Source organism: Lolium rigidum, chromosome 4 (genome assembly GCF_022539505.1).
Source record: "Lolium rigidum isolate FL_2022 chromosome 4, APGP_CSIRO_Lrig_0.1, whole genome shotgun sequence".
Lineage (NCBI taxonomy): Eukaryota > Viridiplantae > Streptophyta > Magnoliopsida > Poales > Poaceae > Lolium > Lolium rigidum.
In genome coordinates this window covers 154820674-154845988 of record NC_061511.1, presented here as the reverse complement: position 1 = coordinate 154845988, position 25315 = coordinate 154820674, and the positions used below count along the sequence as shown (strand labels likewise).

General features: G+C 46.5%; 2 protein-coding genes across 2 annotated transcripts in view; both read left to right on the top strand.

Moving 5' to 3' along the window:
• Positions 1-1846: 1846 nt before the first annotated feature.
• On the top strand, positions 1847-4594 carry LOC124708698 (protein PLASTID MOVEMENT IMPAIRED 1-like). Its single transcript, XM_047240371.1, has one exon. It carries the CDS (start codon positions 1905-1907, stop codon positions 4374-4376), a length of 2472 nt encoding a protein of 823 aa, XP_047096327.1. The 5' UTR covers positions 1847-1904; the 3' UTR covers positions 4377-4594.
• A 5625-nt stretch (positions 4595-10219) lies between these two features.
• The window catches only part of LOC124647663 (protein FAR-RED IMPAIRED RESPONSE 1-like), a 55882-nt gene continuing 40786 nt past the window's right edge, over positions 10220-25315 (top strand). The window contains exons 1-3 of the mRNA XM_047187571.1: positions 10220-10672; positions 10791-11072; positions 11175-11575. Coding sequence (XP_047043527.1) covers positions 10520-10672; positions 10791-11072; positions 11175-11575 — 836 coding nt within the window. The 5' untranslated portion in view covers positions 10220-10519. The remainder of the gene's footprint in view (positions 10673-10790; positions 11073-11174; positions 11576-25315) is intronic.

Here is a 25315-nt window from a genome sequence, read left to right as displayed (position 1 = left end):
TCTTCAATCTTTTCTGTAGCGACAATCCTTATCCGATGGGCTGACTACCACACTTGCTTTGACAAGATAAAAACAGGCTAGACTCTTTCAAGTACTCACCAACAGCAAACGTGTAGAGATGAGTACTAGACTTGGTCAGTTTGGTTTTCCATGTATGGAGGCATCAAAATTTCCCCCCAAAATGAAGGTTGTAGGCTTGTAGCCCGTTCTATGCATCAAAACAATGCAATAGATTTTTTTGTTTATTATTTGCGGAAGCCTTACAAGATAACATATCAATCAATCCGAAGCCACGAGGGCTCGCAAGATTTAAATTTTTGACAAGGGGGTAACTATGATTAGAGCCATATACTTATTTCACACCTATACACATGATCTAAAACAGGTGTACCGTGCTGACTACCACACTTGCTTAGTGCAATTCGACAAGATACAAACATGATACACTCTTTCAAATAACCAACAAATGTGTAATGGACTTGGTCAGTTTGGTTTTGGAGAATAGAGGTTTGAAATTTCCTAACGAATGCTCGAGACCGAAGAATCTATGACTACACTTTTAAAGTTGAATAGACGGTTTACATGGGCTCTGCATCAAAATGATGCACGTAATTTTTTTAAATTAATTGTTCACGTAAGCGTTACAAGATAAAACGTTAAGCTAAGCTTGGTGAAGAGGGATGCACGCAATCAGGGTTGTATACGTTGGTCATACAGACATCATTTAAAATTGTCGCACCGCTCCAGCAGACCCCAGTGCGCCGTATACACATTGACCTTGTCCCTTCCAACCACCCCACCATAGCGCTAGATAGAGCCATCGCCATGCACATCCATCACCACATCCAGCGTCAAAAGCTTATTGCGCTATACATTTGAGACTTGTTGTCGTTGATGCGTTCAATGCCACGTCGCTCCACCGTCTGACCTTCCTGCGTTTGATCCAATAACGATGCCCCTAACAGAGAACGGTGCCGAGCGTCGTCATTGTTCGATCCAAGAGACCCAAAGACGTCCTTCAACAATGGTGGAAGGCAGGCGCTGGAGACGGTCAGGGCTGGGTAGAAGTGGGGGGGATAGGGTTTTGCTCGCCGCCGCCTCAAAGACGACGTCGTGTGGTTGTGGGGGTCCCGGTTTCGACGACTAATTAAAGATAGTGAACCTTATTGGGTGCACACGTACTCCATAGTCCAAACCCTGGCCGCAGTGCACACTCAATAATCGACCGGGTACCCACCAGGGACTGCTCCTCGAAAGGACCTGCCAAACGAATCGGAACGTTCCCATCGTACCCAGAACCAGACATACGAACGTGCACCATCCCGGCGTCACATAACGCAATCCAAACCGGGTAAAGTACCCGTGCGAATCGGAACGCTCCAACTTGTACGGGACCGCGAGACAGCGGGCAAGACGACACGCCTGGCCCATCCTGCTCCAGTGGCTCGCATCGGAGTAAAAACGATGCGTGTGTTTCCCGCCGCATTAACGCCGGATCACAATCAACTTTGCCCCGTGATCGTCCATAACCAGTTCCCGTGGCCAAGGGTCGTCTATCCACGCTCCAGCTTCCTCAGCCATGGATGGAACCAACCGACGTGCGAGTCCGACGACGTTTCGCGCGCTTTGGCCGACGGTAATGGTAGTTAGCTAGCTTGGCCCGGATGATTCAACTTCCCTTGGCGCCAACGTGGTACACGACGCCAGAATCGGAGCGGATCGAAAGCTATATCTTTCGCGATCCGCACCACCACCTCCTGGTCCAGCTCCGATCGAGAAAACCTTTGGCCAAGCGTGCGTGGAAGTGGAACTGTGGATAGGCGGCCGGTCCAGCAGGGCGGCGAGCGAGCTAGCTAGCCAGCCAGCCAGTCAGCTAGAGCAAGGAACGTGCGAGGTGCGCCCACATGGCCGGAGTAAGCGGCAGCGGCCTCGGGATCAGCGACTACCTCGACCGCCCCAACGCCATCCACCGCCGCACCGCGTCGCTCGCCATCGCGCGGTCCGGCGACGACGGCCCGCGCATCGTGGACGGGGCGGGGCGGGAGGGCCGGCGTGCGCGCTCGTCGCGCCTCTCGCTCTCCTCCTGGCTCGGCCCGCGCTCCAGGCCTCCTCCGCACAAGCACGCCGACGACGACGAGGCGGCGTCGGCGGACTCGCGGAGCCGGGAGCCCACACCCGACCGGACCGTCACATCGCAGCCGTCGTCCGCGTGGCGCAGCTGGAAGCCCGTGCGCGCGCTGGCCCACATCGGGAAGCGCCGGGCCGGGTGCCTCTTCTCCGTCGAGGTGGCGGCGGTGCGCGGCGTGCCGGCCTCCATGGACGGCCTCCGCCTCGCCGTCGCCATCCGCAAGGCCGAGACCAGGGACGGCGCGATGCAGACGATGCCGGCCCGCGTGTCCCGCGACGGCTCCGCGGAGTTCGACGAGACGCTCTTCGTCAAGTGCAACCTCTTCTTCACCGGCGGGCCGGGCACCGGGAAGCCGCTCAAGCTCGAGCCGCGCCGGTTCGTGGTGTCCGTCGTCCCCGTCGAGGCGCCGGACATCCGGCTGGGCACGTACGCCGTCGACGTCAGCGAGCTCGTGCGCGACTCCCTCCAGAGGAGCAACGAGGGGCGCCGTGTCCGGTGGTTCGACAGGGCGTACGGCCTCGCGGGCAAGGCCGCCGGCGGCGAGCTTCTGCTCAGGCTCGGGTTTCAGCTCATGGAGGACGCGGGGCTCCGGCTCTACACGCAGGCCGCCGCGGGGCCGGCGGGGACTGGGAAGTCGTCGTCGAGGGACGTGTCCGTGTCGCCCGCTCGCGCCAGGGCTCACAGCAAGAACTCCTTCAGCATCTCGAGTAGCGGGCCCAAGCTTTCCGCGTCCGACGCGTCCATCTCGCCTTCCATGAGAGCCTACAGGCAGCTGCTCGACAGGCTCAACGTCGACAAGCGTGCGGACGACGACGACGAGCTCTCTACCGCCAGCGGCGCCGGCGACGGTGACTACGCCTCCATCCCGGAGTACGAAGTGGTGGACAAGGGCGTCGAGACGGTCAAGGAGGTCGTCCACTTCCAGGCCCAGCGCGACGTGCTGCGCGAGCTCGACTCCATCGCCGACCAGATCGAGGCCATCGAGGCGCTCATGGCCAGCGGCGGGAAGAAGTCGCCCAGGGGAACGGGTCAGCAGCCAAACCTCGATGCTGATGAAGAAATGGTCACCGTTGAGTTTCTCAGGAAGCTCGAGGCGGTGGACGACGATAAGTACAGGAAGCTGAAGCAGCCCATGACGCCGAGATCAAGAGAGGCGGCGGCGGCGACTCCGCCGGTGGTGCCAGACTTGGGACAGAGCCTTGGCCCGGCGGTGCAGACGCGCGACGGCGGGTTCTTGCTGTCCATGAACCCGTTCAACGTGCCTCTGGCAAGCAGAGACGTTCCCCCGATGCTCGCCATGCAGCTGTCCAGGCCCTTCGTGCTGCCGAGCGCCATGGCCGCGACTGGGTTCGACGTGCTCCAGAAGATGGCTGCCGCGGGCGGCCCTAACGAGGTCAGGGATAAGTTGGTGTCGCTTGGGGGCATGGAAAGCCTTACCGGAAAGACGCCCGAGCAGGTAGGTTTCGAGGGCATTGCGGAGGCCGTTATCGGCGGACGGCGAACCGAGGGCGGCGCGAGCTCGAGCGCCGCGCGGTCCGTGCAGCTCGTACGGAAGTTCGCCGCAGCAGTGTCCGAGGGCCGGAGGGAGCGCGTCGCCACCGGCATCTGGAGCGCCGGGAGCGACCCGGAGACGTTGGAGGAGGTGCTCGCATTCTCCGTCCAGAAGCTAGAGGCCATGGCGGTTGACGCGCTCATGATCCAGGCCGACATGGCCGACGAGGAGCCGCCGTTCGAGGTAGCACCAGCTGCGGGGGACGTGGACGTGTTCGACGCGCTCGTGCCGTGCGAAGAGTGGTCCGATACCCGCGGCGTCTCGGACGGCCGCGTTACGCTGGTGGCTGCCATCCAGCTGCGCGACCCTTCCCGGCGCTACGAGGCAGTGGGCGCTCCGATGGTCGCCGTCGTGCAGTCGGCGAGGATGCTGGGCGCGGCCGGGATCAGCGGCGGGCGGTTCAAAGTGAGGAGCCTGCACGTCGGTGGAGTGCAGACGAGGAGCTCGTCGGGTGTCGGCGGGAGCGCGAGCTGGCGCGCGGAGCGGCAGAAGCTGACGGCGATGCAGTGGACGGTGGCCCACGGTCCGGGTCGTGCCGGCAAGAGGGTGCAGACGCCGCCGTCGTCTCAGGCAGCAAAGGCGAGGCAGCAGCAGCAACAGCGACCCGACGTGGTATGGAGCCTGTCGTCCAGGGTGCTCGCCGGGATGTGGCTCAAGACGGTGCGCAACCCGGACGTGAAGATCGGCAGCGCCTGACATGGACGCTTACCGAGCTGCTATGCCGATTCCAGTAGTGTCTCGTAGATCTGTAGACAAATTTTTTTTAAACAGGGATATGTAGACAATGTAGGCACATTAAAATGTGCACTCAAATAGAGTTCTCAGAATTGTCAGTGTGTAAATCCTACTCATGCTTTATATGGGCACTTATCGTTTCCGGCATTTTGAAATAAATCATAGGGTCGTTTGATTCAGAGGAATTTCATAACAGACGAATAGGAAAATCCCAGGATAATGACATGTCTTATCCAATCCAGCGGGATTAGAAATACTATAGGATTTTAGAACTACAAATCGCTTTATTGCACAGAAAAGCCAAAGAAATTGTAGGAAAATTCCTGCAATAAATTTTTCACTATTGCTCTAAGATCCATGTCGAGTGTGAGACAAAGTGGTGGAGACGGTGACAGATGATGAGGCCGCCGCCATTGTACCTCCTTCGTTGAGGGCCAAGCCAACGCCGCCTCACGAGTGTCGGCCAGACCACTGGCCGCTTAGAGCATCTCCAGTCGCGTCCCTCAAAAAGCGTCCGACACAAATGATTTGGGGCACGTTTAGGACCGCGCCGGACAAAAAGAGATCAAAAATCTGTACAGAAAAGAGACCCTTTCCAGCCGCGTCCTCAAACGGCGTCCGGATGCATGCATTTTAATAGAAGGGACCACCCATGTGGAAAAAGTAGGTGAGAGAAAGTGTGGGGAAAGAGAATGGCGTGTGCGGGGACTAGGGGCTGCATGCATGCATATGGGCTCTCATTTTGTGTCCGGCGTCCCCGTAGAGACTCTATACATAGAGTCTCTACCGGGGACGCCGGACACAAAATGAGGCGCTATTTAGCTTTGGGGGACGCGACTGGGACGCGATTTTCTCCATTTCTTGTCCGCCGTCCCCCAAACGCCGTTTGGGGGACGCGACTGGAGATGCTCTTAGGAGGACGTTGTTGAGGCCACAAGAATGTCGTGTGGTGGTGATTTCCGACACTGAGGACCTTGACAATGAAGAGTAGTAGAGGTAGAAAAAGAACATTTCTTCCGAGCTTGTGATATCTGCGAAAAAGAAGAAACAAAAGCTATATAGAGGTGTCTCTCTCTAGAGGAGAGCGGACGAATCACTCCCAGGCTGGTTCACACCCGTAATCATGGAGTTGTTTGAGTGGCTACGATGAATCCTAGTGCAATTAATGACCTGATTCATCTAACAGGTCAGAGCATCTCCACTCGTCTCCCCGACGAGGCTCCCGAACGACGTTTTTTCCATCCGGACGGCGTAATTCGGCCTAGTCGCGCCCCCGGTTCCTCGTTTTCGTCTGGATTTGGGCCTAAATTCATCCGGCGATCCCACGCCATCCCCGGCCCCCCGGGGAGCTCTCGGGACTCCGGACGAAACAAAAGCGCGCGAAACGGCGAGGAAACTTCCCGCGCGTCTGGTGGCCCCAACTTGTCGGCGAGAGACACCGATCATCGTCCTCATCGCATCGTCTTCCGCGCGGCTGTAAAGCTCTGCGCCGGTCGACGTCGCCGGCCGCGTAGCTTCCACGCGGCGAGTTAATGCCGTCTCCTCTATTTATCGCCGAACTACCGCGTCTGCCCCGCATTCACCTCACTCGCCTTCCACCAAATCTCCCCCGAACTCGAACGTGCAATGGCGAACGACGGTGCGGCCAACAACGGCTTCGGCCGCCGCTCTCTCCACCAATGGGAGGGACGGCTCCTCTACGCGGCGGGCTACCCGGCCGCCGGACTTCCGCGCACCGGGGGGATGGAGGTTGAGCGCAGGCGGTGTGCCGATCCCGCCGCCGCCAACGGGCGGTGCCGCACTCGAACGGGCGATCAGAGAGGTGCTCGTCACTCTCAGTGACGAGCAGCGCGCGGATCCGCGTTTCTTCCCCGACAACCACGAGTCGTGGATCGCGTTCTTCCGGCGAAGGTACGAACGCGAACTGGCCTCCTACGACGGTCCTCCTCCTCCTCCGGCAAGGAACAACGCCGCCGGCCGCAAACGATGGTGGAGCGCGCCTAACCGCACCCTCGAGAATGTGCTCGCGCACATCGAGGACGGAAACTCCCCCGTCCTGGGGATGCCACCGCCGGTGGCGGCTACCGTGTCGCGCCGGCACGGTAGTTCCTGGATGCCGAGGAGGATGGCGCCGTCCTCCTCCTCCTCTGGCTCGCGGTCGGCATCCAGATCCGGCGGGTCGACGCCGGCCACCGTTCGAGCGAGAGTGGGCGGCTCCTTCGACCATCAAGAAGGAACCGTCGTCGCCACCGCCGGCCGGACGGCGCGATAGCGGCGCCCTCGTCATCCGCGACCGGCCGTCCTCTCCGCAAGCGGGCGGAAGAGGAAGGCGTCAAAGAAGGAGGACGCCGCAAACCAGCTGGCCGAGGAGGAGGCGAGGCGCGCGGGAGGACGCCGCGGTGGCGGAGGCGATCGCCGGTCGCCGAAGGACCTGGTGCCCGCCGACAATGCCCTCCCGAAGACGCCGCACCGGAGTGGTCCGGGCGGGACCGGGAGCGCGAGGAGGCGGAGCAGACAGCGGCGGCCGCCGGATCGCGGCTGCCGCGCGTCAACGCGCGCCCGCGCCGCCACACCATCCGCTGCTAGGAACGTTGTGCCCGGGGAGGTGGTCAAGGTCGAGGACAGCGGCACGACGACGACATGTACCGTCCGTCGCCGCCACGCGCCGGCGACGGCCGGCCGGGGCACGAGCCGCCGGTACGAGGCTCCGCCGCCCCAGGACAACGCCGGCTCCAGCGACGACGACGACGGCGGCGACTACACGTCGTTCTATCGCCATTTCGGCATGTAGTAGGCCGTTCTGTAGTTTAAATTTTAGTTTGCCATCGCCGAATTCAAAAATATATGTTCGAATTCGGCGTAGTTATGTACGAACTCGCCTCTATATGTTAAATATCATTAAATTTCGCTTATGTTTGAACGTACTCGGCAATTTTGTCTGAATTCGTTACATCCATCATGGGCTCGCGGCTGGGAAAATGGGCCTCTCCAGGCCAAAGTTTCCTCCAATCCGGACGAAAATATCGCCGAATTTGGGCGTGGAGAGGCCAAACGGCTGGAGATGCTCTTATATCGTGTAAAGATTGCAATACATGAGAGGAATCGTACAAAATTTAATGAAGTTTATTGGCTGGCGGTAGCAGAATTAAGTTCAGACCTGTACCGGCGGGTTCAAATCATGGACCGATTTTGTTTAGGAACGGGCCATTAATGTGTTAACATTAATTAAGCACCTATCCTGTACGAAGTTTGAAGGAAAACTCTAGAAAAAGGCTGACCTTCGCGAAGGGAAGGCAACTCACTCCGCACGCGACAAGTGGCGCGCTGTGGTGCCAAAAAATCCCTGGGAAGTGGTCTCCCTGCTCGCCACGTGTCGCAAGGGGAAGCAAGGTGGGGATGGGGGAGGAGAGAGAAGGCAGAGGGGGCTGCGTTTTTCCCTTTATTTTTTAGATTCGGTTTTTCAAAATGAAATATCTTGAGAACCGTAAGTCCAAATGACGAACCGTTTTCACTTTTGAGATCCTCGTGTCGAGATCTTCGAAACTAGATCCCATGTTGATAGGTTTGGAGATACTTTTTTTTCGTACTTCCAATAGTAGTATGATTGTACCTGTGGTGTGTACCTAGCTCGTACCTGTGTTTCAATCGAAAATACTTCGTTTTTAGTGTGTTTGGTGCGGTTTTCCCTTTACTCGCTAACTCGTACTCGCCGTGTGCGGGACTGCACCTCGTACTTACGCGCGACCTGCACCTGCTCGTGTGTGCACCGTAGGTGCGTACATGTACTTGCTTGTGTTCACGACTCGTACCTCGCTCGTATGCGCGTTTGTACACCGCTCGTACTGTGTGATCGCACTGCATGCTCGCTCGTGTGTTTAATCGTACTCGTGTGTTGTGCGTGATCTGTACTCGCTCGTGTGCACGGCTGCTGCCTGCTCGTGTGCGTGGCTCGCCATTGCTACTCGCTCGTGTGTTCAACTATACTCGTGTGTTGTGCGTGACTGTACCTGCTCGTGTGCACGACTGTACCTGCTCGTGTGCGTGACTGTACCTGTACTCGCATGTAAGTTGAATTGTACTCGTGTGTTGTCCGTCTGTACGGCTAGCTAGTAAGTACATGTGCGGTGCTAATCCATGCATTCATGGGCGAGCAGAGGTGGTGCTAATCCATGCATATGCATGCGATGCATACGCGAGCGTAGAGCTGGTTCCTGTATGCATGCGCGCGGGAGCGGCCGGGAAGTACATGCGCGAGCGGCCGGGAAGTACGCGGCGGGAGGGAAGTACGCGGGAGATTTCGTTCGGCGGGGCGGCAGTTGTTTGTTGAGATGCCACGTGTCGTACAGACGGACGTTAGTTAGACCTCTACGAAGGTCGGTCTTCGTATAGTCCTACCCAAGTTTGAAAACCAATTCCATCTTAGAAGCCTAGTATTAGTATCCTGAAACACAAAAATCTCAGGAGCATTGCGTTGAAGAGAAAAGGGGAAGAAAAGAGCTGCCGCCTCGAGCTCCGTAGCTGCCGCCGCCGGCCATCTGCAGCTGCCCCTGTAGCTCCCTCCTCATTCCACATCTTCCTTGCTAGCCATGGATCAGCTTCGACTGAACCAGTAGCCAGCTCTCCTTGGTAGCCGCTAGGGCTACAGTACACGGCCGCTCCCGGCCGCAGCTCCCATTGACGCGCCGCCTGCTTCCCCTCCCTGCCTCCGCTGGACTCAAGCCGCACCTACTCTCTTCTTCTCTGCGTTCGATTCGTCTTCGCCGTCGATGGTTTCGAGTCACCACCAGCTCACCGCCGACAACGCCGACTCCCTCCACTGCCCCCGTCGACTATATCAAGTACTATCTCCATCTCTCCTGCATAATGGGTCTCCATCTCTCTAGTTAAACTAGTTAAACTTTTTCATCTCAGGATTATTTTCTTGTCTTGTTTAGTTCTTGTAGTGTAGAACCCCCAAAATGGTACAGTTAGTATAATTCTTGATTTCTTTTCTTCCCATGGCCCCTGTTGTCACAGACCATTTTTTATGACTGAAATTTGTTGATTTCTCATTTGTCTAGTGTTTATGACAAACACAACCATGACTTGTCAGCTTCTTTTGGTGAAAGGGCTCATTGGCCATCTCATAGGCACATTGACAGCTACACAAAGGATCTTGTGAAGCAATTGAGAGAAAATAATGTGAACTTGGGGAAGGTGTACAGCATCATAGGTAGTTTTTTTTGGAAAAATAGAGAATGTACCATTTACGAAAAGGTCTTTGAAGACACTTTGCGGGAAGATCAGCCGTGAGCAAGCTGATGACGATGTCCGAAAAACAATTGAGGTTTTCTCTGAGATGGGAGCGAGTGACCCTGAGTTTACATACGCTGTCCAAGTTGATGCTGAAAATAGGATCATGAATCTTCTTTGGACAACGGGGAAGAGCCGGGTGCAGTACCACTACTTTGGCGATGCTATCACCTTTGATACCACTTACAGGACGAATGTGTATGATATGCCCTTTGGACTACTGGTTGGTGTTAATCACCACTTCCAGAGTGTGATATATGGTGGTGTGCTTCTAAGGGAGGAGAAAGTTGAAAACTTTGAATGGGTATTCAAAGAATTTGTCAAGATGATGGGAGGGAAACAACCAGTTACTATACTCACCGGTAACGACAAACTAAATTTTTGTTTTTCACAATATCTCTATGTGACTTGCCTAGTTCTAGAATTAATGCATTGCATTGTTCTGCAGCTTGTTTTTTGAAATGTCAAATCCTAGTGTTTGGGGTACAAATTTTGTTTGCTTTGCAGACCAGTGCCGAGCAATGGAAGTAGCAATCGGAAATGTATTACCCGGAACTACACATAGATGGTGCAAGTGGCATGTCCTTCAGAAGGCAAAAGAGCGCTTGGGTGCTCTTTATGGTAAGAACAATCTTTTCAAAGAAGAGTTTCACAGGATTGTGAACCAGATGCTTACCAAAGAGGAGTTCGAGGGGGCGTGGGAACACATGCTGAACAAGTACTGCCTCGAGAAGAATCCGTATTTGATTCAAATATACGAGACCCGTTAAAAATGGGCTAAACCATACTTCTGTGGGAAGTTCTGTGCTCGTATGACAAGCACACAAAGGAGTGAAAGCGCAAACCACATGTTGAAGACTTATGTCCCACCTGGTTCAGCGATGCACGTGTTTGTCAAACAATACAACAAGCTTCTCTATGACAGAGACTCGGAAGAAAGTTTCCAGGAAAAAAGAACTAGACTGGTAAGTTATTGAGCCATAATCAAGATACTCTAATATTTTATATTGGTAGTTTGTTTAAATGATCTTTATGGGTGAAGGTGATAGGAACAAAAAGCTTACCATTCATTTGATTTTACAGGGTGGTGTGGTGTTTAAATCTGGTCTGCCCATTGAGAAGCATGCAGCGAAGATTTATACCCGCACTATGTTTGAGAAGTTCCAAGATTTCTTGTACACGGCCATGTCCTATGATGTTGATGAAATAGTTACCGGAGAGAAATTTGTGGCCAGACATGTCGATAGCGACACAAGAGAGAAATGGTGCAAGGTGAATTTTGAAGTGACTATGTCAGATGGGTACTACTCGTGTGAATGTTTCATGTATGAGCACATGGGCATGCTATGCTCTCACGTGCTTAAGGTGTGCTATTTTTCTAATAAACTTATGCTTCATTTCTATAGAAGTGTGTTAAACATGTCAGCCAAGTGATCCAAGCTTAACCAAATTCTTGTTTTGCTATAGGTTCTTGTTCATTTAAGAATGAAGGAGATCCCGCCTAAGAACATATTGAAGAGGTGGACCGTGGATGCTAGAGATATATTGCCTGAGCACCTAAAACACTATCAAAAGAACAATGGCTTGGTGAAATCATTCAGTTATAGGCATTCTCACCTTTACCTTAATGCAATGGAGATGGTTCGTCTTGGGGACACAAATGTGGAGACTTACCAGGCTGCGATAGAGATGTTGAAGGAAGGAATGCCGAGGCTAATAGCGCTGGCAGCGGTGGGAGATGGTTTGGGTCTTGAAGAGCGGATGAACGCAAAGAAAGCACGCACTGCTGTTGTAGGACCGGCATTACAGAATGCTAAGAGTACTGAAACAGGTGACGGTTGCACTACTATCAGTTTAGATGCAGCCCTGTTAGCTCCATCGAAGAACAGGAGCGGGGGAGGCCGACCCATAGCCGAGATAAACCACCGTATGAGACAACTTCCAAGAGGACTCGTTTACGCACAATGCTGTAGAGAGCCGGGGCACAAAAGCACGACGTGTCCTTTGAGGCCACCGAGTGCTCGGAAACCGCGGAAAGAAGCTAGATGTTCGAGCTGCGGCCTTGCGGGACACTAGGAAGAACACTTGTGTCCAAAATAATTTGATTAATTAGGGACCGCATTGGTTCATGGGAGTTTGTTCTACATGATCATTCGTGGATCAAATCGGATGCATTTCCATGTGTCATTAGGAGATTGCTATTTTAAGCTTTGTAGAGTAACCAGAAGTTTTATTAAATCTGTTGTGATGTAGCGTGATGTAAACAAATAGAATTAGCCGTGAGATGACTTGTAAAAACATGTGTAATGTGTTACATTTGTCTCTTAGATGCCTAACATTGTAGGGTACTTTATAGAAGCTAATGTACTGTTTGGTTATTTCTTAACACAATTTTAACATAAGGTACTTCCGATGAAGATTGGAATTGTATATGACTTCAACTCTTCTTTTTCGGAAATGCTGAACTGAATGGAAGTACTTGCACATGGTTGTGCTAGGTGAACCAAATAGCAATAAATCGAGTGTCAGGTTATTTTAAAATTTTCAAATCATCTCTTCATCGAGATAGCAAGGCAACAGAGGCACCAACCCTGAGGTGAGGTGGGGGTGAAGGTAGAGGAGCCAGCCAGTGAAGTAGAACAGGAGCAATCTCTAGCAAGAAGAGGAAGATCTTTTGAATCGCTGAAGTAATTTCTCTCATCAGTGGCTGCCATCCTGTACCAGCTGGGTCCATCCATTTAACGCAAGCGTTGGTAGTTGCCATGGTATCAGTTTCTGTTTCCCCTGTGGTATGTTCAGGCTAGTTTGCATACGGATGGGGTGGTTGGCTGGGCCAGTGTTTGTATTTTGCAGTCCATTACCAGAAATATACAACAAGGAGATACGAAAAGGGGTCAGAGAACTGGTGGCTCGATGCGGTAGCGATAAAGGGAGCAATCCAGCTCGGGCGGACTCTGGAGTTATCGGGTCTAGAGAGACAAATATATCAGAAGGCGGCGATCGTAATCCTTTTTTTGAAGGAGGAAGAATGAGATAGCTGGCTTGCGAGGTGAACATGGACTGGTTAAGGACATCAAAGGAATGCTCAAAATTACTGTTGATTACTACGCATCTTTATTCTTTAGTGAAGATAGAATAGATATTAGGGATTTCTATTTCCGTGCCCTTGGGTCCTTAGTTGTACTAAGTTTTCCCCAGCTCCTTAGTTTTTCCTCAGTTTTTTCCAATTTCTTGTTTGAAACCCGCAGAAGGATCTCAGACGGCAGGATTCCCGTTTAGTTGACCGTTCCGTGCTGACGTGTGGGGCCGCATCGTGTGGGGCCACATCGCGTGGGGCTGGTATGTAATATCCCAGGTATTGGGGTTACACAAATAGAGGAAACATATGTGTGCATTGCATTCATGCATAAAAAATGCGGGAATTTTCGCGCTTTTAAGTAAAACAGTCCACGATGGTCGAAGTTTCACTTGACCTTGGTGGAACTGAAGTAGCTCATCAAGTCAAGTGCTATAAACCTCAATGTGACCTTTGATAAAACCTTGTTTTGGGTAGAGATGATTTGATCTATGGGCTAGATCAAATAGAAGTAGATTCGCAACAAACGACACCTTAAGTAAGGACCAACTACAAGATCTTATAAAAGGATCTCAACATGCCATTCCTTACAACAATACATGAATAGTTATTCAATTCTAAATCAAAGAACATGAATAATTAAGAACCTAATCTTTACTTATCTTTTCCATGTCATGTATTAAATAAGTAATTCTTACCATGATTCTCATGGTATATCTTTTCAACTACAATACTTGAATCAAGTCAAGAACATTCATATTCATTCTTCATTAACCTTTGATCATTCCAACCTTGTTTCTCAAAGCATTCCTATTAAACCTCAGAGAAAAGAGAGGATCATTTTATTATGTTTACACCATTCATTAAGTAGAGCCACATGTTAATATTCAAACTCTGTTTATGTGAGGTACACCAATAATACTAATCAATGCTATAAGGAGTACAAGTCTAGTACTAAACCCTACTTGGACCTAGCTAATACTTGATGGTAAGTAAGTACCTATTTGACTAGAGATTCAAGAGAGGCAAATGTTGTGATCATTACAACTTGGTAATGATCATAAACCCTAGGGAAACCCTACCCATTAAAAAGAGCTCAACCTAAAGAGGTAAACTCAAGTATATTGACTTATACTTGATCTTGGAGAGAGAACCATAATTCACCAATGAATGATTATAAGGCCAATACTTTGATAATTACAAATTGAGTAATGATCATAAACCCTAAGAATCTAAGTGAATGTGTGGACAGAAGTATTAAAGAAGAGAGATTAGTGAGGAATAAGTGGATCATGTCTAATGCATGATCTTTCCTCATAAATTGAGATAGTAAGCTAAACATATATATGTGATCCATAGATCTCATTCTTCTCATGAAACAATAAGTAAATCATTAGTAGTTAACCAAACCAATCCTCATGCCTTGTGTAGAGTAGTAATGATATTGTATTTAAACCTTGCCTATTCAAACACTAGGGACAAACTTAGCATTGCCTTGATACATGAACTCTAACTAAGTGAGGAGGAGTAACCCTAGCCAATTAAACATAACCCTAGCTTATGCTAATATCCTAATCCTTGGTTGTGTATCACTTGGGGTGATCACAACTAAAACCCTAGATCACATTTGAATTTCAATCCAAGTATCACTTGGGATTATAAGTAGAACCCTGCCATGCTTCATGCCTATGTATATTCAATCTAGTGAAGAGTATGCAAAACCCTAAACCTTTCAAATAGAATTCACCCCACATAAAATATATGACCTAACTTGTGTATCATGAATCGAAGTATAAACCAAGCCATATATACCTAAGCTTAAGTGTTGTTTAAGGGAATAGAGTGAACCAATATCCAATTCTATTTTCTATTCCAAGGAACTTTATTTATAATCCAAGTTAGTAGTTTGCTAAGCAAGATTATTTAACATAGAGTGAAGCCAACCATTTTCTTAAACCCTTAGAAATAAATCTCCACATAAAATCATGGTTCAATTCCATCTTTATTACCATCTATTTTGAACTCTAGCCATAAATAAAATAAGATGAATGATACGTCTCCGACGTATCGATAATTTCTTATGTTCCATGCCACATTATTGATGATATCTACATGTTTTATACACATTATATGTCGTATTTATGCATTTTCCGGCACTAACCTATTAACGAGATGCCGAAGAGCCGATTCTTGTTTTCTGCTGTTTTTGGTTTCAGAAATCCTAGTAAGGAAATATTCTCGGAATTGGACGAAATCAACGCCCGGGGTCCTATTTTTGCACGAAGCTTCCGGAAGACCGAGGGGAAAGGAAGTGGGGCCACGAGGCGCCGCCACAATAGGGCAGCGCGGCCCGGCCCCCGGCGCGCGGCCCTGGCGTGTGGGGCCCTCGTGTGGCCCCCGCGTTGCCCTTCCGCCTACTTAAAGCCTCCGTGACGAAACCCCCGATGCCGAGAGCCACGATACGGAAAACCTTATCGAGACGCCGCCGCCGCCAATCCCATCTCGGGGATTCGGAGATCGCCTCCGGCACCCTGCCGGAGAGGGGATTCATCTCCCGGAGGACTCTTCACCGCCATGGTCGCCTCCGGAGTGATGAGTGAGTAGTTCACCCCTGGACTATGGGTCCATAGCAGTAGCTAGATGGTCGTCTTCTCCTCATGTGCTTCATTGTCGGATCTTGTGAGCTGCCTAACATGATCAAGATCATCTATCCGTAATTCTATATGTTGTGTTTGTCGGGATCCGATGGATAGAGAATACTATGTTATGTTGATTATCAATCTATTACCTATGTGTTGTTTATGATCTTGCATGCTCTCCGTTATTAGTAGAGGCTCTGGCCAAGTTTTTACTCTTAACTCCAAGAGGGAGTATTTATGCTCGATAGTGGGTTCATGCCTCCATTAAATCTGAGACGATGATGAGAAAGTTCTAAGGTTGTGGATGTGCTGTTGCCACTAGGGATAAAACATTGATGCTATGTCTAAGGATGTAGTTATTGATTACATTACGCACCATACTTAATGCAATTGTCCGTTGTTTACAACTTAATACTCGGAAGGGGTTCGGATGATAACTCGAAGGTGGACTTTTTAGGCATAGATGCATGCTTGGATAGCGGTCTATGTACTTTGTCGTAATGCCCAATTAAATCTCACAATACTCATCATATCATGTATCCGCATGGTCATGCCCTCTCTATTTGTCAATTGCTCGACTGTAATTTGTTCACCCAACATGCTATTTATCTTATGGGAGAGACACCTCTAGTGAACCTGTGGACCCCGGTCCATTCTTTTACATTGAATACAATCTACTTGCAATACTTGTTCTACTCGTTTTCTCGCAAACAATCATCATCCATACTATACATCTAATCCTTTGTTACAGCAAGCCGGTGAGATTGACAACCTCACTTGTTTCGTTGGGGCAAAGTACTTTGGTTGTGTTGTGCAGGTTCCACGTTGGCGCCGGAATCCCTGGTGTTGCGCCGCACTACATCCCGCCGCCATCAACCTTCAACGTGCTTCTTGGCTCCTACTCGGTTCGATAAACCTTGGTTTCTTATCGAGGAAACTTGCTGCTGTACGCATCACACCTTCCACTTGGGGTTCCCAACGGATGCGTGCTGTACGCGTATCAAGCTAAATTTCTGGCGTCGTTGCCGGGGAACTGAAGAAAAGCTACACCACAAAGATTTATAACTCTCACGTCAACTACACGCCAGCAACATAAATTTCTGGCGCCGTTGCCGGGGAGATCAAGACACACTGCAAGGGGAGTCTCCACAATCCAATCTCTTTACTTTGTTTTTGTCTTGCTTTAGTTTATTTACTTTCTTGTTTGCTGCATTATATCAAAACACAAAAAAATTAGTTGCTAGCTTTACTTTATTTACTGTCTTGCACTCTATATCAAAAACACAAAAAAATTAGTTACTTGCATTTATTTTATCTAGTTTGCTTTATTTACTACTGCTAAAATGGCTACTCCTGAAAATACTAAGTTGTGTGACTTCACAACCACAAATAATAATGATTTCTTATGCACACCTATTGCTCCACCCGCTACTACAGCAGAATTCTTTGAAATTAAACCTCGCTTTATCGAATCTTGTTATGAGAGAGCAATTTTCCGGTGTTAGTTCCGATGATGCTGTCGCCCATCTCAATAATTTTGTTGAATTGTGTGAAATGCAAAAGTATAAAGATGTAGATGGTGACATTATAAAATTAAAATTGTTTCCTTTCTCATTAAGAGGAAGAGCTAAAGATTGGTTGCTATCTCCGCCTAAGAATAGTATTGATTCATGGACTAAATGCAAGGATGCTTTTATTGGTAGATATTATCCCCCTGCTAAAATTATATCTTTGAGAAGTAGCATAATGAATTTTAAACAATTGGATAATGAGCATGTTGCACAAGCTTGGGAAAGAATGAAATCTTTGGTTAAAAATTGCCCAACCCATGGACTCGACTACTTGGATGATCATCCAAACCTTTTATGCAGGATCGAACTTCTCTTCGCGGAACCTATTGGATTCAGCTGCTGGAGGTACCTTTATGTCCATCACTCTTGGTGAAGCAACAAAGCTTCTTGATAATATGATGATTAATTACTCGAATGGCACACGGAAAGAGCTCCACAAGGTAAGAAGGTAAATTCTATCGAAGAAACCTCCTCCTTGAGTGATAAGATTGATGCTATTATGTCTATGCTTGTGAATGATAGGACTAATGTTGATCCTAATAATGTTCCGTTAGCTTCATTGGTTGCCCAAGAAGAACATGTTGATGTAAACTTCATTAAAAATAATAATTTCAACAACAATGCTTATCGGAACAATTCTAGTAATAATTATAGGCCATATCCTTATAATAATGGTAACGGTTATGGTAATTCTTATGGGAATTCTTACAACAATAATAGGAACACACCCCCTGGACTTGAAGCTATGCTTAAAGAATTTATTAGTACACAAACTGCTTTTAACAAATCTGTTGAGGAAAAGTTCAATAAAATTGATATTCTCGCTTCTAAGGTTGATAGTCTTGCCTCTGATGTTGATCTTTTGAAATCGAAAGTTATGCCTAATAAGGATATTGAAAATAAAATTGTTACTACAGCAAATGCCATCCAAGTTAGAATTAATGAGAATATAAGATTAATGGCTGAATTGCATGCTAGGTGGGAAAGAGAAGAAAATGAAAAACTAGCTAAAGAGAATAATGTAGCTAAGGTTTGGACTATTACCACCACTAGTAATGTTAATGATTCACATGTTGTTGCACCTCCTACTATTAATGGTAAAATAATTGGTGTTGGCAATGCTTCTACTCCTAATGCAAAGCCTGCAAAACTGCAAAAAACTGCTAAAACTGCTGAAACTGCCTGTGATAAAACTGCTGAAATTTTTTCCAACATTGGGGATGATGATCCCATTGCTTTAGATTATAATGGTTTGGATTTTGATGATTGCCATATCTCTGAAGTTATAAAGTTCTTGCAAAAACTTGCTAAGAGTCCTAATGCTAGTGCTATAAACTTGGCTTTCACAAAACATATTACAAATGCTCTCATAAAAGCCAGAGAAGAGAAATTAGAACGTGAAGCTTCTATTCCTAGAAAGTTAGAAGATGGTTGGGAGCCCATCATTAAGATGAAGGTCAATAACTTTGATTATAATGCTTTATGTGATCTTGGTGCAAGTATTTCCGTTATGCCTAAGAAGATTTATAATATGCTTGACTTGCCACCATTGAAGAATTGCTATTTGGATGTTAATCTTGTTGATAATGCTATAAAGAAACCTTTGGGGAAAGTTGATAATGTTCGCATTACCGTTAACAATAACCTTGTCCCCGTTGATTTTGTTGTCTTGGATATTGAATGCAATGCATCTTGTCCCATCATATTGGGAAGACCTTTTCTTCGAACTGTTGGAGCTATCATTGATATGAAGGAATGTAATATTAAATATCAATTTCCTCTCAAGAAAGGTATGGAACACTTCCCTAGAAAGATAATGAAGTTACCTTTTGATTCTATTATTAGAACAAATTATGATGTTGATACTTCGTCTCTTGATAACACTTGATACACGTTTCGCGCCTAGGCTGAAAGGCGTTAAAGAAAAGCGCTTATGGGAGACAACCCATGTTTTTACTACAGTACTTTTATTTTATATTTGAGTCTTGGAAGTTGTTTACTACTGTAGCAACATCTCCTTATCTTAGTTTTGTGCATTGTTGTGCCAAGTAAAGTCTTTGATAGTAAGGTTCATACTAGATTTGGATTATCGCTGCAGCAACGTGATTTCTTTGCTGTCACGAATTTCGACCTGCCTCTCTGTAGGTAGCTCAGAAAAATATGCCAATTTACGTGCGTGATCCTCAGATATGTATGCAACTTTCATTCAATTTTGGCATTTTCATTTGAGCAAGTCTGGTGCCTTTTTAAAATTCGTCTTTACGAACTGTTCTGTTTTGACAGATTCTGCCTTTTATTTCGCATTGCCTCTTTTGCTATGTTGGATGAATTTCTTTGATCCATTAATGTCCAGTATCTTTATGCAATGTCCAGAAGTATTAAGAATGATTATGTCACCTCTGAAAATGTTAATTTTTATTATGCACTAACCCTCTAATGAGTTGTTTCGAGTTTGGTGTGGAGGAAGTTTTCAAGGATCAAGAGAGGGAAATGATGCAATATGATCAAGGAGAGTGAAAGCTCTAAGCTTGGGGATGCCCCGGTGGTTCACCCCTGCATATTTTAAGAAGACTCAAGCGTCTAAGCTTGGGGATGCCCAAGGCATCCCCTTCTTCATCGACAACATTATCAGGTTCCTCCCCTGAAACTATATTTTTATTCCATCACATCTTATGTACTTTGCTTGGAGCGTCGTTTTTGTTTTTGTTTTTGTTTGAATAAAATGGATCCTAGCATTCATTGTGTGGGAGAGAGACACGCTCCGCTGTTGCATATGGAAAAATATGTCCTTAGGCTTTACTCATAGTATTCATGGCGAAGGTTGAATCTTCTTCGTTAAATTGTTATATGGTTGGAATCGGGAAATGCTACATGTAGTAATTCTAAAATGTCTTGAATAATTTGATACTTGGCAATTGTTGTGCTCATGTTTAAACTCTTGCATCATATACTTCGCACCCATTAATGAAGAAATACATAGAGCTTGCTAAAATTTGGTTTGCATATTTGGTCCCTCTAAAGTCTAGATAATTTCTAGTATTGAGTTTTGAACAACAAGGAAGACGGTGTAGAGTCTTATAATGTTTACAATATGTCTTTTATGTGAGTTTTGCTGCACTTGTTCATCCTTGTGTTTGTTTCAAATAACCTTGCTAGCCTAAACCTTGTATCGAGAGGGAATACTTCTCATGCATCCAAAATCCTTGAGCCAACCACTATGCCATTTGTGTCCACCATATCTACCTACTACATGGTATTTCTCCGCCATTCCAAAGTAAATTGCTTGAGTGCTATCTTTAAAATTTCCATCATTCGACTTTGCAATATATAGCTCATGGGACAAAATAGCTTAAAACTATTGTGGTATTGAATATGTACTTATGCACTTTATCTCTTATTAAGTTGCTTGTTGTGCGATAACCATGTTTCTGGGGACGCCATCAACTACTCTTTGTTGAATATCATGTGAGCTGCTATGCATGTCCGTCTTGTCTGAAGTAAGGGAGATTTACCACTTATTTAAATGGTTAGAGCATGCATATTGTTAGAGAATAACATTGGGCCGCTAACTAAAGCCATGAATCATGGTGGAAGTTTCAGTTCTGGACATATATCCTCAATCTCATATGAGAACATTAATTGTTGCTACATGCTTATGCATAAAAGATGAGTCCATTATCTGTTGTCTATGTTGTCCCGGTATGGATGTCTAAGTTGAGAATAATCAAAAGCGAGAAATCCAAATGCGAGCTTTCTCCTTAGACCTTTGTACGAGCGGCATAGAGGTACCCCTTTGTGACACTTGGTTAAAACATGTGTATTGCGATGATAATCCCGGTAATCCAAGCTAATTAGGACAAGGTGCGGGCACTATTAGTATACTATGCACGAGGCTTGCAACTTGTAAGATATAATTTACATGATACATATGCTTTATTACTACCGTTGACAAAATTGTTTCATGTTTTCAAAACCAAAGCTCTAGCACAAATATAGCAATCGATGCTTTCCTTTTTGAAGGACCATTCTTTTACTTTTATGTTGAGTCAGTTCACCTATTTCTCTCCACCTCAAGAAGCAAACACTTGTGTGAACTGTGCATTGATTCCTACATACTTGCATATTGCACTTGTTATATTACTTTACATTGACAATTATCCATGAGATATACATGTTATAAGTTGAAAGCAACCGCTGAAACTTAATCTTCCTTTGTGTTGCTTCAATACCTTTACTATGATTTATTGCTTTATGAGTTAACTCTTATGCAAGACTTATTGATGCTTGTCTTGAAGTACTATTCATGAAAAGTCTTTGCTTTATGATTCAGTTGTTTACTCATGTCATTACCATTATTTTGATCGCTGCATTCATTACATATGCTTACAATAGTATGATCAAGGTCATGATGGCATGTCTGAAGGAGATATGCCCTAGAGGCAATAATAAAGTGGTTATTATTTATATCTCTATGTTTATGATAAATGTTTATATGTCATGCTATAATTGTATTAACCGAAACATTAGTACATGTGTGATATGTAGACAAACAAAGAGTCCCTAGTATGCCTCTTAACTAGCTTGTTGATTAATGGATGATTAGTTTCATAATCATGAACATTGTATGTTACTAAAAAAAGGTTATATCATTGTATGAATGATGTAATGGACACACCCAATTAAGCATAGCATAAGATCTCGTCATTAAGTTATTTGCTATAAGCTTTCGATACATAGTTACCTAGTCCTTATGACCATGAGATCATGTAAATCACTTATACCGGAAAGGTACTTTGATTACACCAAACACCACCGCGTAAATGGGTGGTTATAAAGGTGGGATTAAGTATCCGGAAAGTATGAGTTGAGGCATATGGATCAACAAGTGGGATTTGTCCATCCCGATGACGGATAGATATACTCGGGCCCTCTCGGTGGAATGTCGTCTAATGTCTTGCAAGCATATGAATAAGTTCATAAGAGACCACATACCACGGTACGAGTAAAGAGTACTTGTCGAGGAGACGAGGTTGAACAAGGTATAGAGTGATACCGAAGATCAAACCTCGGACAAGTAAAATATCGCGTGACAAAGGGAATTGGTATCGTATGTGAATGGTTCATTCGATCACTAAAGTCATCGTTGAATATGTGGGAGCCATTATGGATCTCCAGATCCCGCTATTGGTTATTGGTCGGAGTGAGTACTCAACCATGTACGCATAGTTCGCGAACCGTAGGGTGACACACTTAAGGTTTGATATCGTTTAAGTAGATATGGAAATATGGAATGGAGTTCGAAGTTTTGTTCGAAGTCCCGGATGAGATCCCGGACATCACGAGGAGTTCCGGAATGGTCCGGAGAATAAGATTCATATATAGGAAGTCATTTTATGAGATTTAAAATGATCCGGAAGGTTCTACGGAAGGTTCTAGAAGGTTCTAGGAAAGTCCGGAAGAAATAAGGATGGAAGGTGGAGTCCCAGAGGGACTCCACCCACCTTGGCCGTCCAGCCTAAGGGAGGAGGAGTCCCAAGTGGACTCCCCACCATGGTGGCCGGCCACCCCACCAAGGAAAGGGGGAGTCCCACTCCCCCTAGGTTTGGACACTTGGAAGGTTTTTGTTGGGGTCTTATTCGGACTCTTTGACCTAAACCTTGGGGCTTCCACCTATATAAAGAGGGGGAGAGAGGGGCTGGCCGGCCACTCAAGCCACCACCATGGATGCACCCCTCAAGGGTGCCCTAGCCGGTGCCCCTCTCCCCAAACCCTAGCACCTCTCCTCCACTATTTCTCCCGCATATGCTTAGCGAAGCTCCGCCGGAGATCTCCATCAACACCGCCACCACGCTGTCGTGCTGCCGGGATTCCAAGGAGGATCTACTACTTCCGCTGCCCGCTGGAACAGGGAGAAGGACGTCGTCATCAACACCGAACGTGTGACCGAGTACGGAGGTGCTGCCCGATCGTGGCACCGTGATCAAGATCTTCTACGCGCTTTTGAAAGCGGCAAGTGATCGTCTACCGCAGCAATAAGAGCCTACTCTTATAGGCTTTGGAAATCTTCAAGGGTTAGTCTTGATCATCCCCTCGTTGCTCCCGTCTTCTAGATTGCATCTTGGCTTGGATTGCATTCTCGCGGTAGGAAAATTTTCGTTTTCTATGCAACGTTATCCTACAGTGGTATCAGAGCCGTGTCTATGCATAGATGGTTGCACGAGTAGAACACAATGGTTTTGTGGGCGTTGATGCTCTTGTTATTTTTAGTTTGAGTACTTTGCATCTTTGTGGCATAGTGGGATGAAGCGGCTCGGACTAACTTTACATGACCGCGTTCATGAGACTTGTTCCTCGTTCGACATGCAACTTGTATTGCATAAGAGGCTTTGCGGGTGTCTGTCTCTCCTACTATAGTGAAGATTCAATTTACTCTTCTATCGACAACATTAGTATCACCGTTGTGGTTCATGTTCGTAGGTAGATTAGATCTCTCTCGAAAACCCTAAACCACGTAAAATATGCAAACAAAATTAGAGACGTCTAACTTGTTTTTGCAGTGGTTTGGTGATGTGATATGGCCATAATGTGATGATGAATATGTATGAGATGATCATTATTGTATTGTGGCAACCGGCAGGAGCCTTATGGTTGTCTTTATATTTCATGTTGAGTAGGTTTTTCAAATTAGTTGTAATAGTTGCTACATGAGGTGAACAACCATGAAGACGGCGCCATGGACCTTGACGCTACGCCGACGATGATGGAGATCATGCCCGAAGATGATGGAGATCATGTCCGTGCTTTGGAGATGAAGATCAAAGGCGCAAAGACAAAAGGGCCATATCATATCACATATGAACTGCATGTGATGTTAATCCTTTGATGCATCTTATTTTGCTTAGATCGCGACGGTAGCATTATAAGATGATCCCTCACATTAATATCAAGATAATAAAGTGTTCTCCCCTCGTATGCACCGTTGTAACAGTTCATCGTTTCGAAGCATCTCGTGATGATCGGATGTGATAGATTCAACGATTCACATACAACGGGTGTAAGCCATGTTGCACACGCGGAATACTTGGGTTTGCTTGACGAGCCTAGCATGTACAGACATGGCCTCGGGACAACGGAAACCGAAAGGTTGAACACGAGTCATATGGATGATATGATCAACATGTTGATGTTCACCATTGAAGCTACATCATCTCACGTGATGATCGGTTTTAGTGTAGTGGATTTGGATCGTGTACCACTTAACAACTATGAGGGATGTTGTATTAAGTGGGAGTTCATTAGTAATTAGATTAAAACATGAACTAATTATCATAAACATAATCTGAGTAGTATTTTGAATTAATTTTGTAGTATTGGCATCCGTTTTCTACCATCCGCTAGTCTTGTTATTGAGATAAAAATACTGTTAAAATCTGACAAGAAACTTTACGGATTGGTACCGTATTGTTAAACAATCAAGAATTGATTAAGTCCTATTGCAAACTTTTAGTAAACCTCACATTGTTGATTCAAAGAGCTATGGTTTCAATTAGTACCTAAAGTTATCTTGCCTCCGTGAAACTTGAAGTTCAAATCTGTTTGAAAAGTAAGGAGCTGAAAATTTAGTTTTCGAAATAATCAAGGTATGAGATATATGTGATATCTAAGACCTTATTGCAAGATGATAGAATATATTTTGGTGAGACTACATAAACTCATAAGTTTTATGGGAATGTACAAAGGTTGAAGACGCAAGGCGTCACAATCCTCCAACTATTGGGGCACTAACAATATTCGCATATCCCTGAAGTGACCATTCTTAATATGCACCGTTGTTAAGACTCGTTGTTTCGAAGCATCACGTGATGATCGGGTGTGATAGATTCTACGAGTGCATACAACGGGTGCAAGCTAGATTTGCACATGCAAATACCAAGGTTTAAACTTTATGAGCCTAGCATGTATAGACATGGTCTCAAAAAGTGGTCATGAATTGATGGATAAAATTATGAGTGAAATTGTTCATCATATTACATAGTTACTAATAAGTGAAATCTAGAACACTTGTAATATGATGATCAACTTCAAAGTAAGAACCTCAAGGTTATTGGTATTTGACCAACAAACCTAGAAGTTATTGATGTTGAAGTGTTTTTCTGAATAATGAGGAAAGCTAAAAGAGAAACTGCAAAAGATATTCTGGCAAAAAGAAAAGAAAAGACTAGAAAGTCTAGCTTAGGTGTATATAAATGATATACATGTTATGGTTGTATTCCTAGTTAAGTCACACTATGAAATTCTTGGGTATTAGTACTATATTGGTTG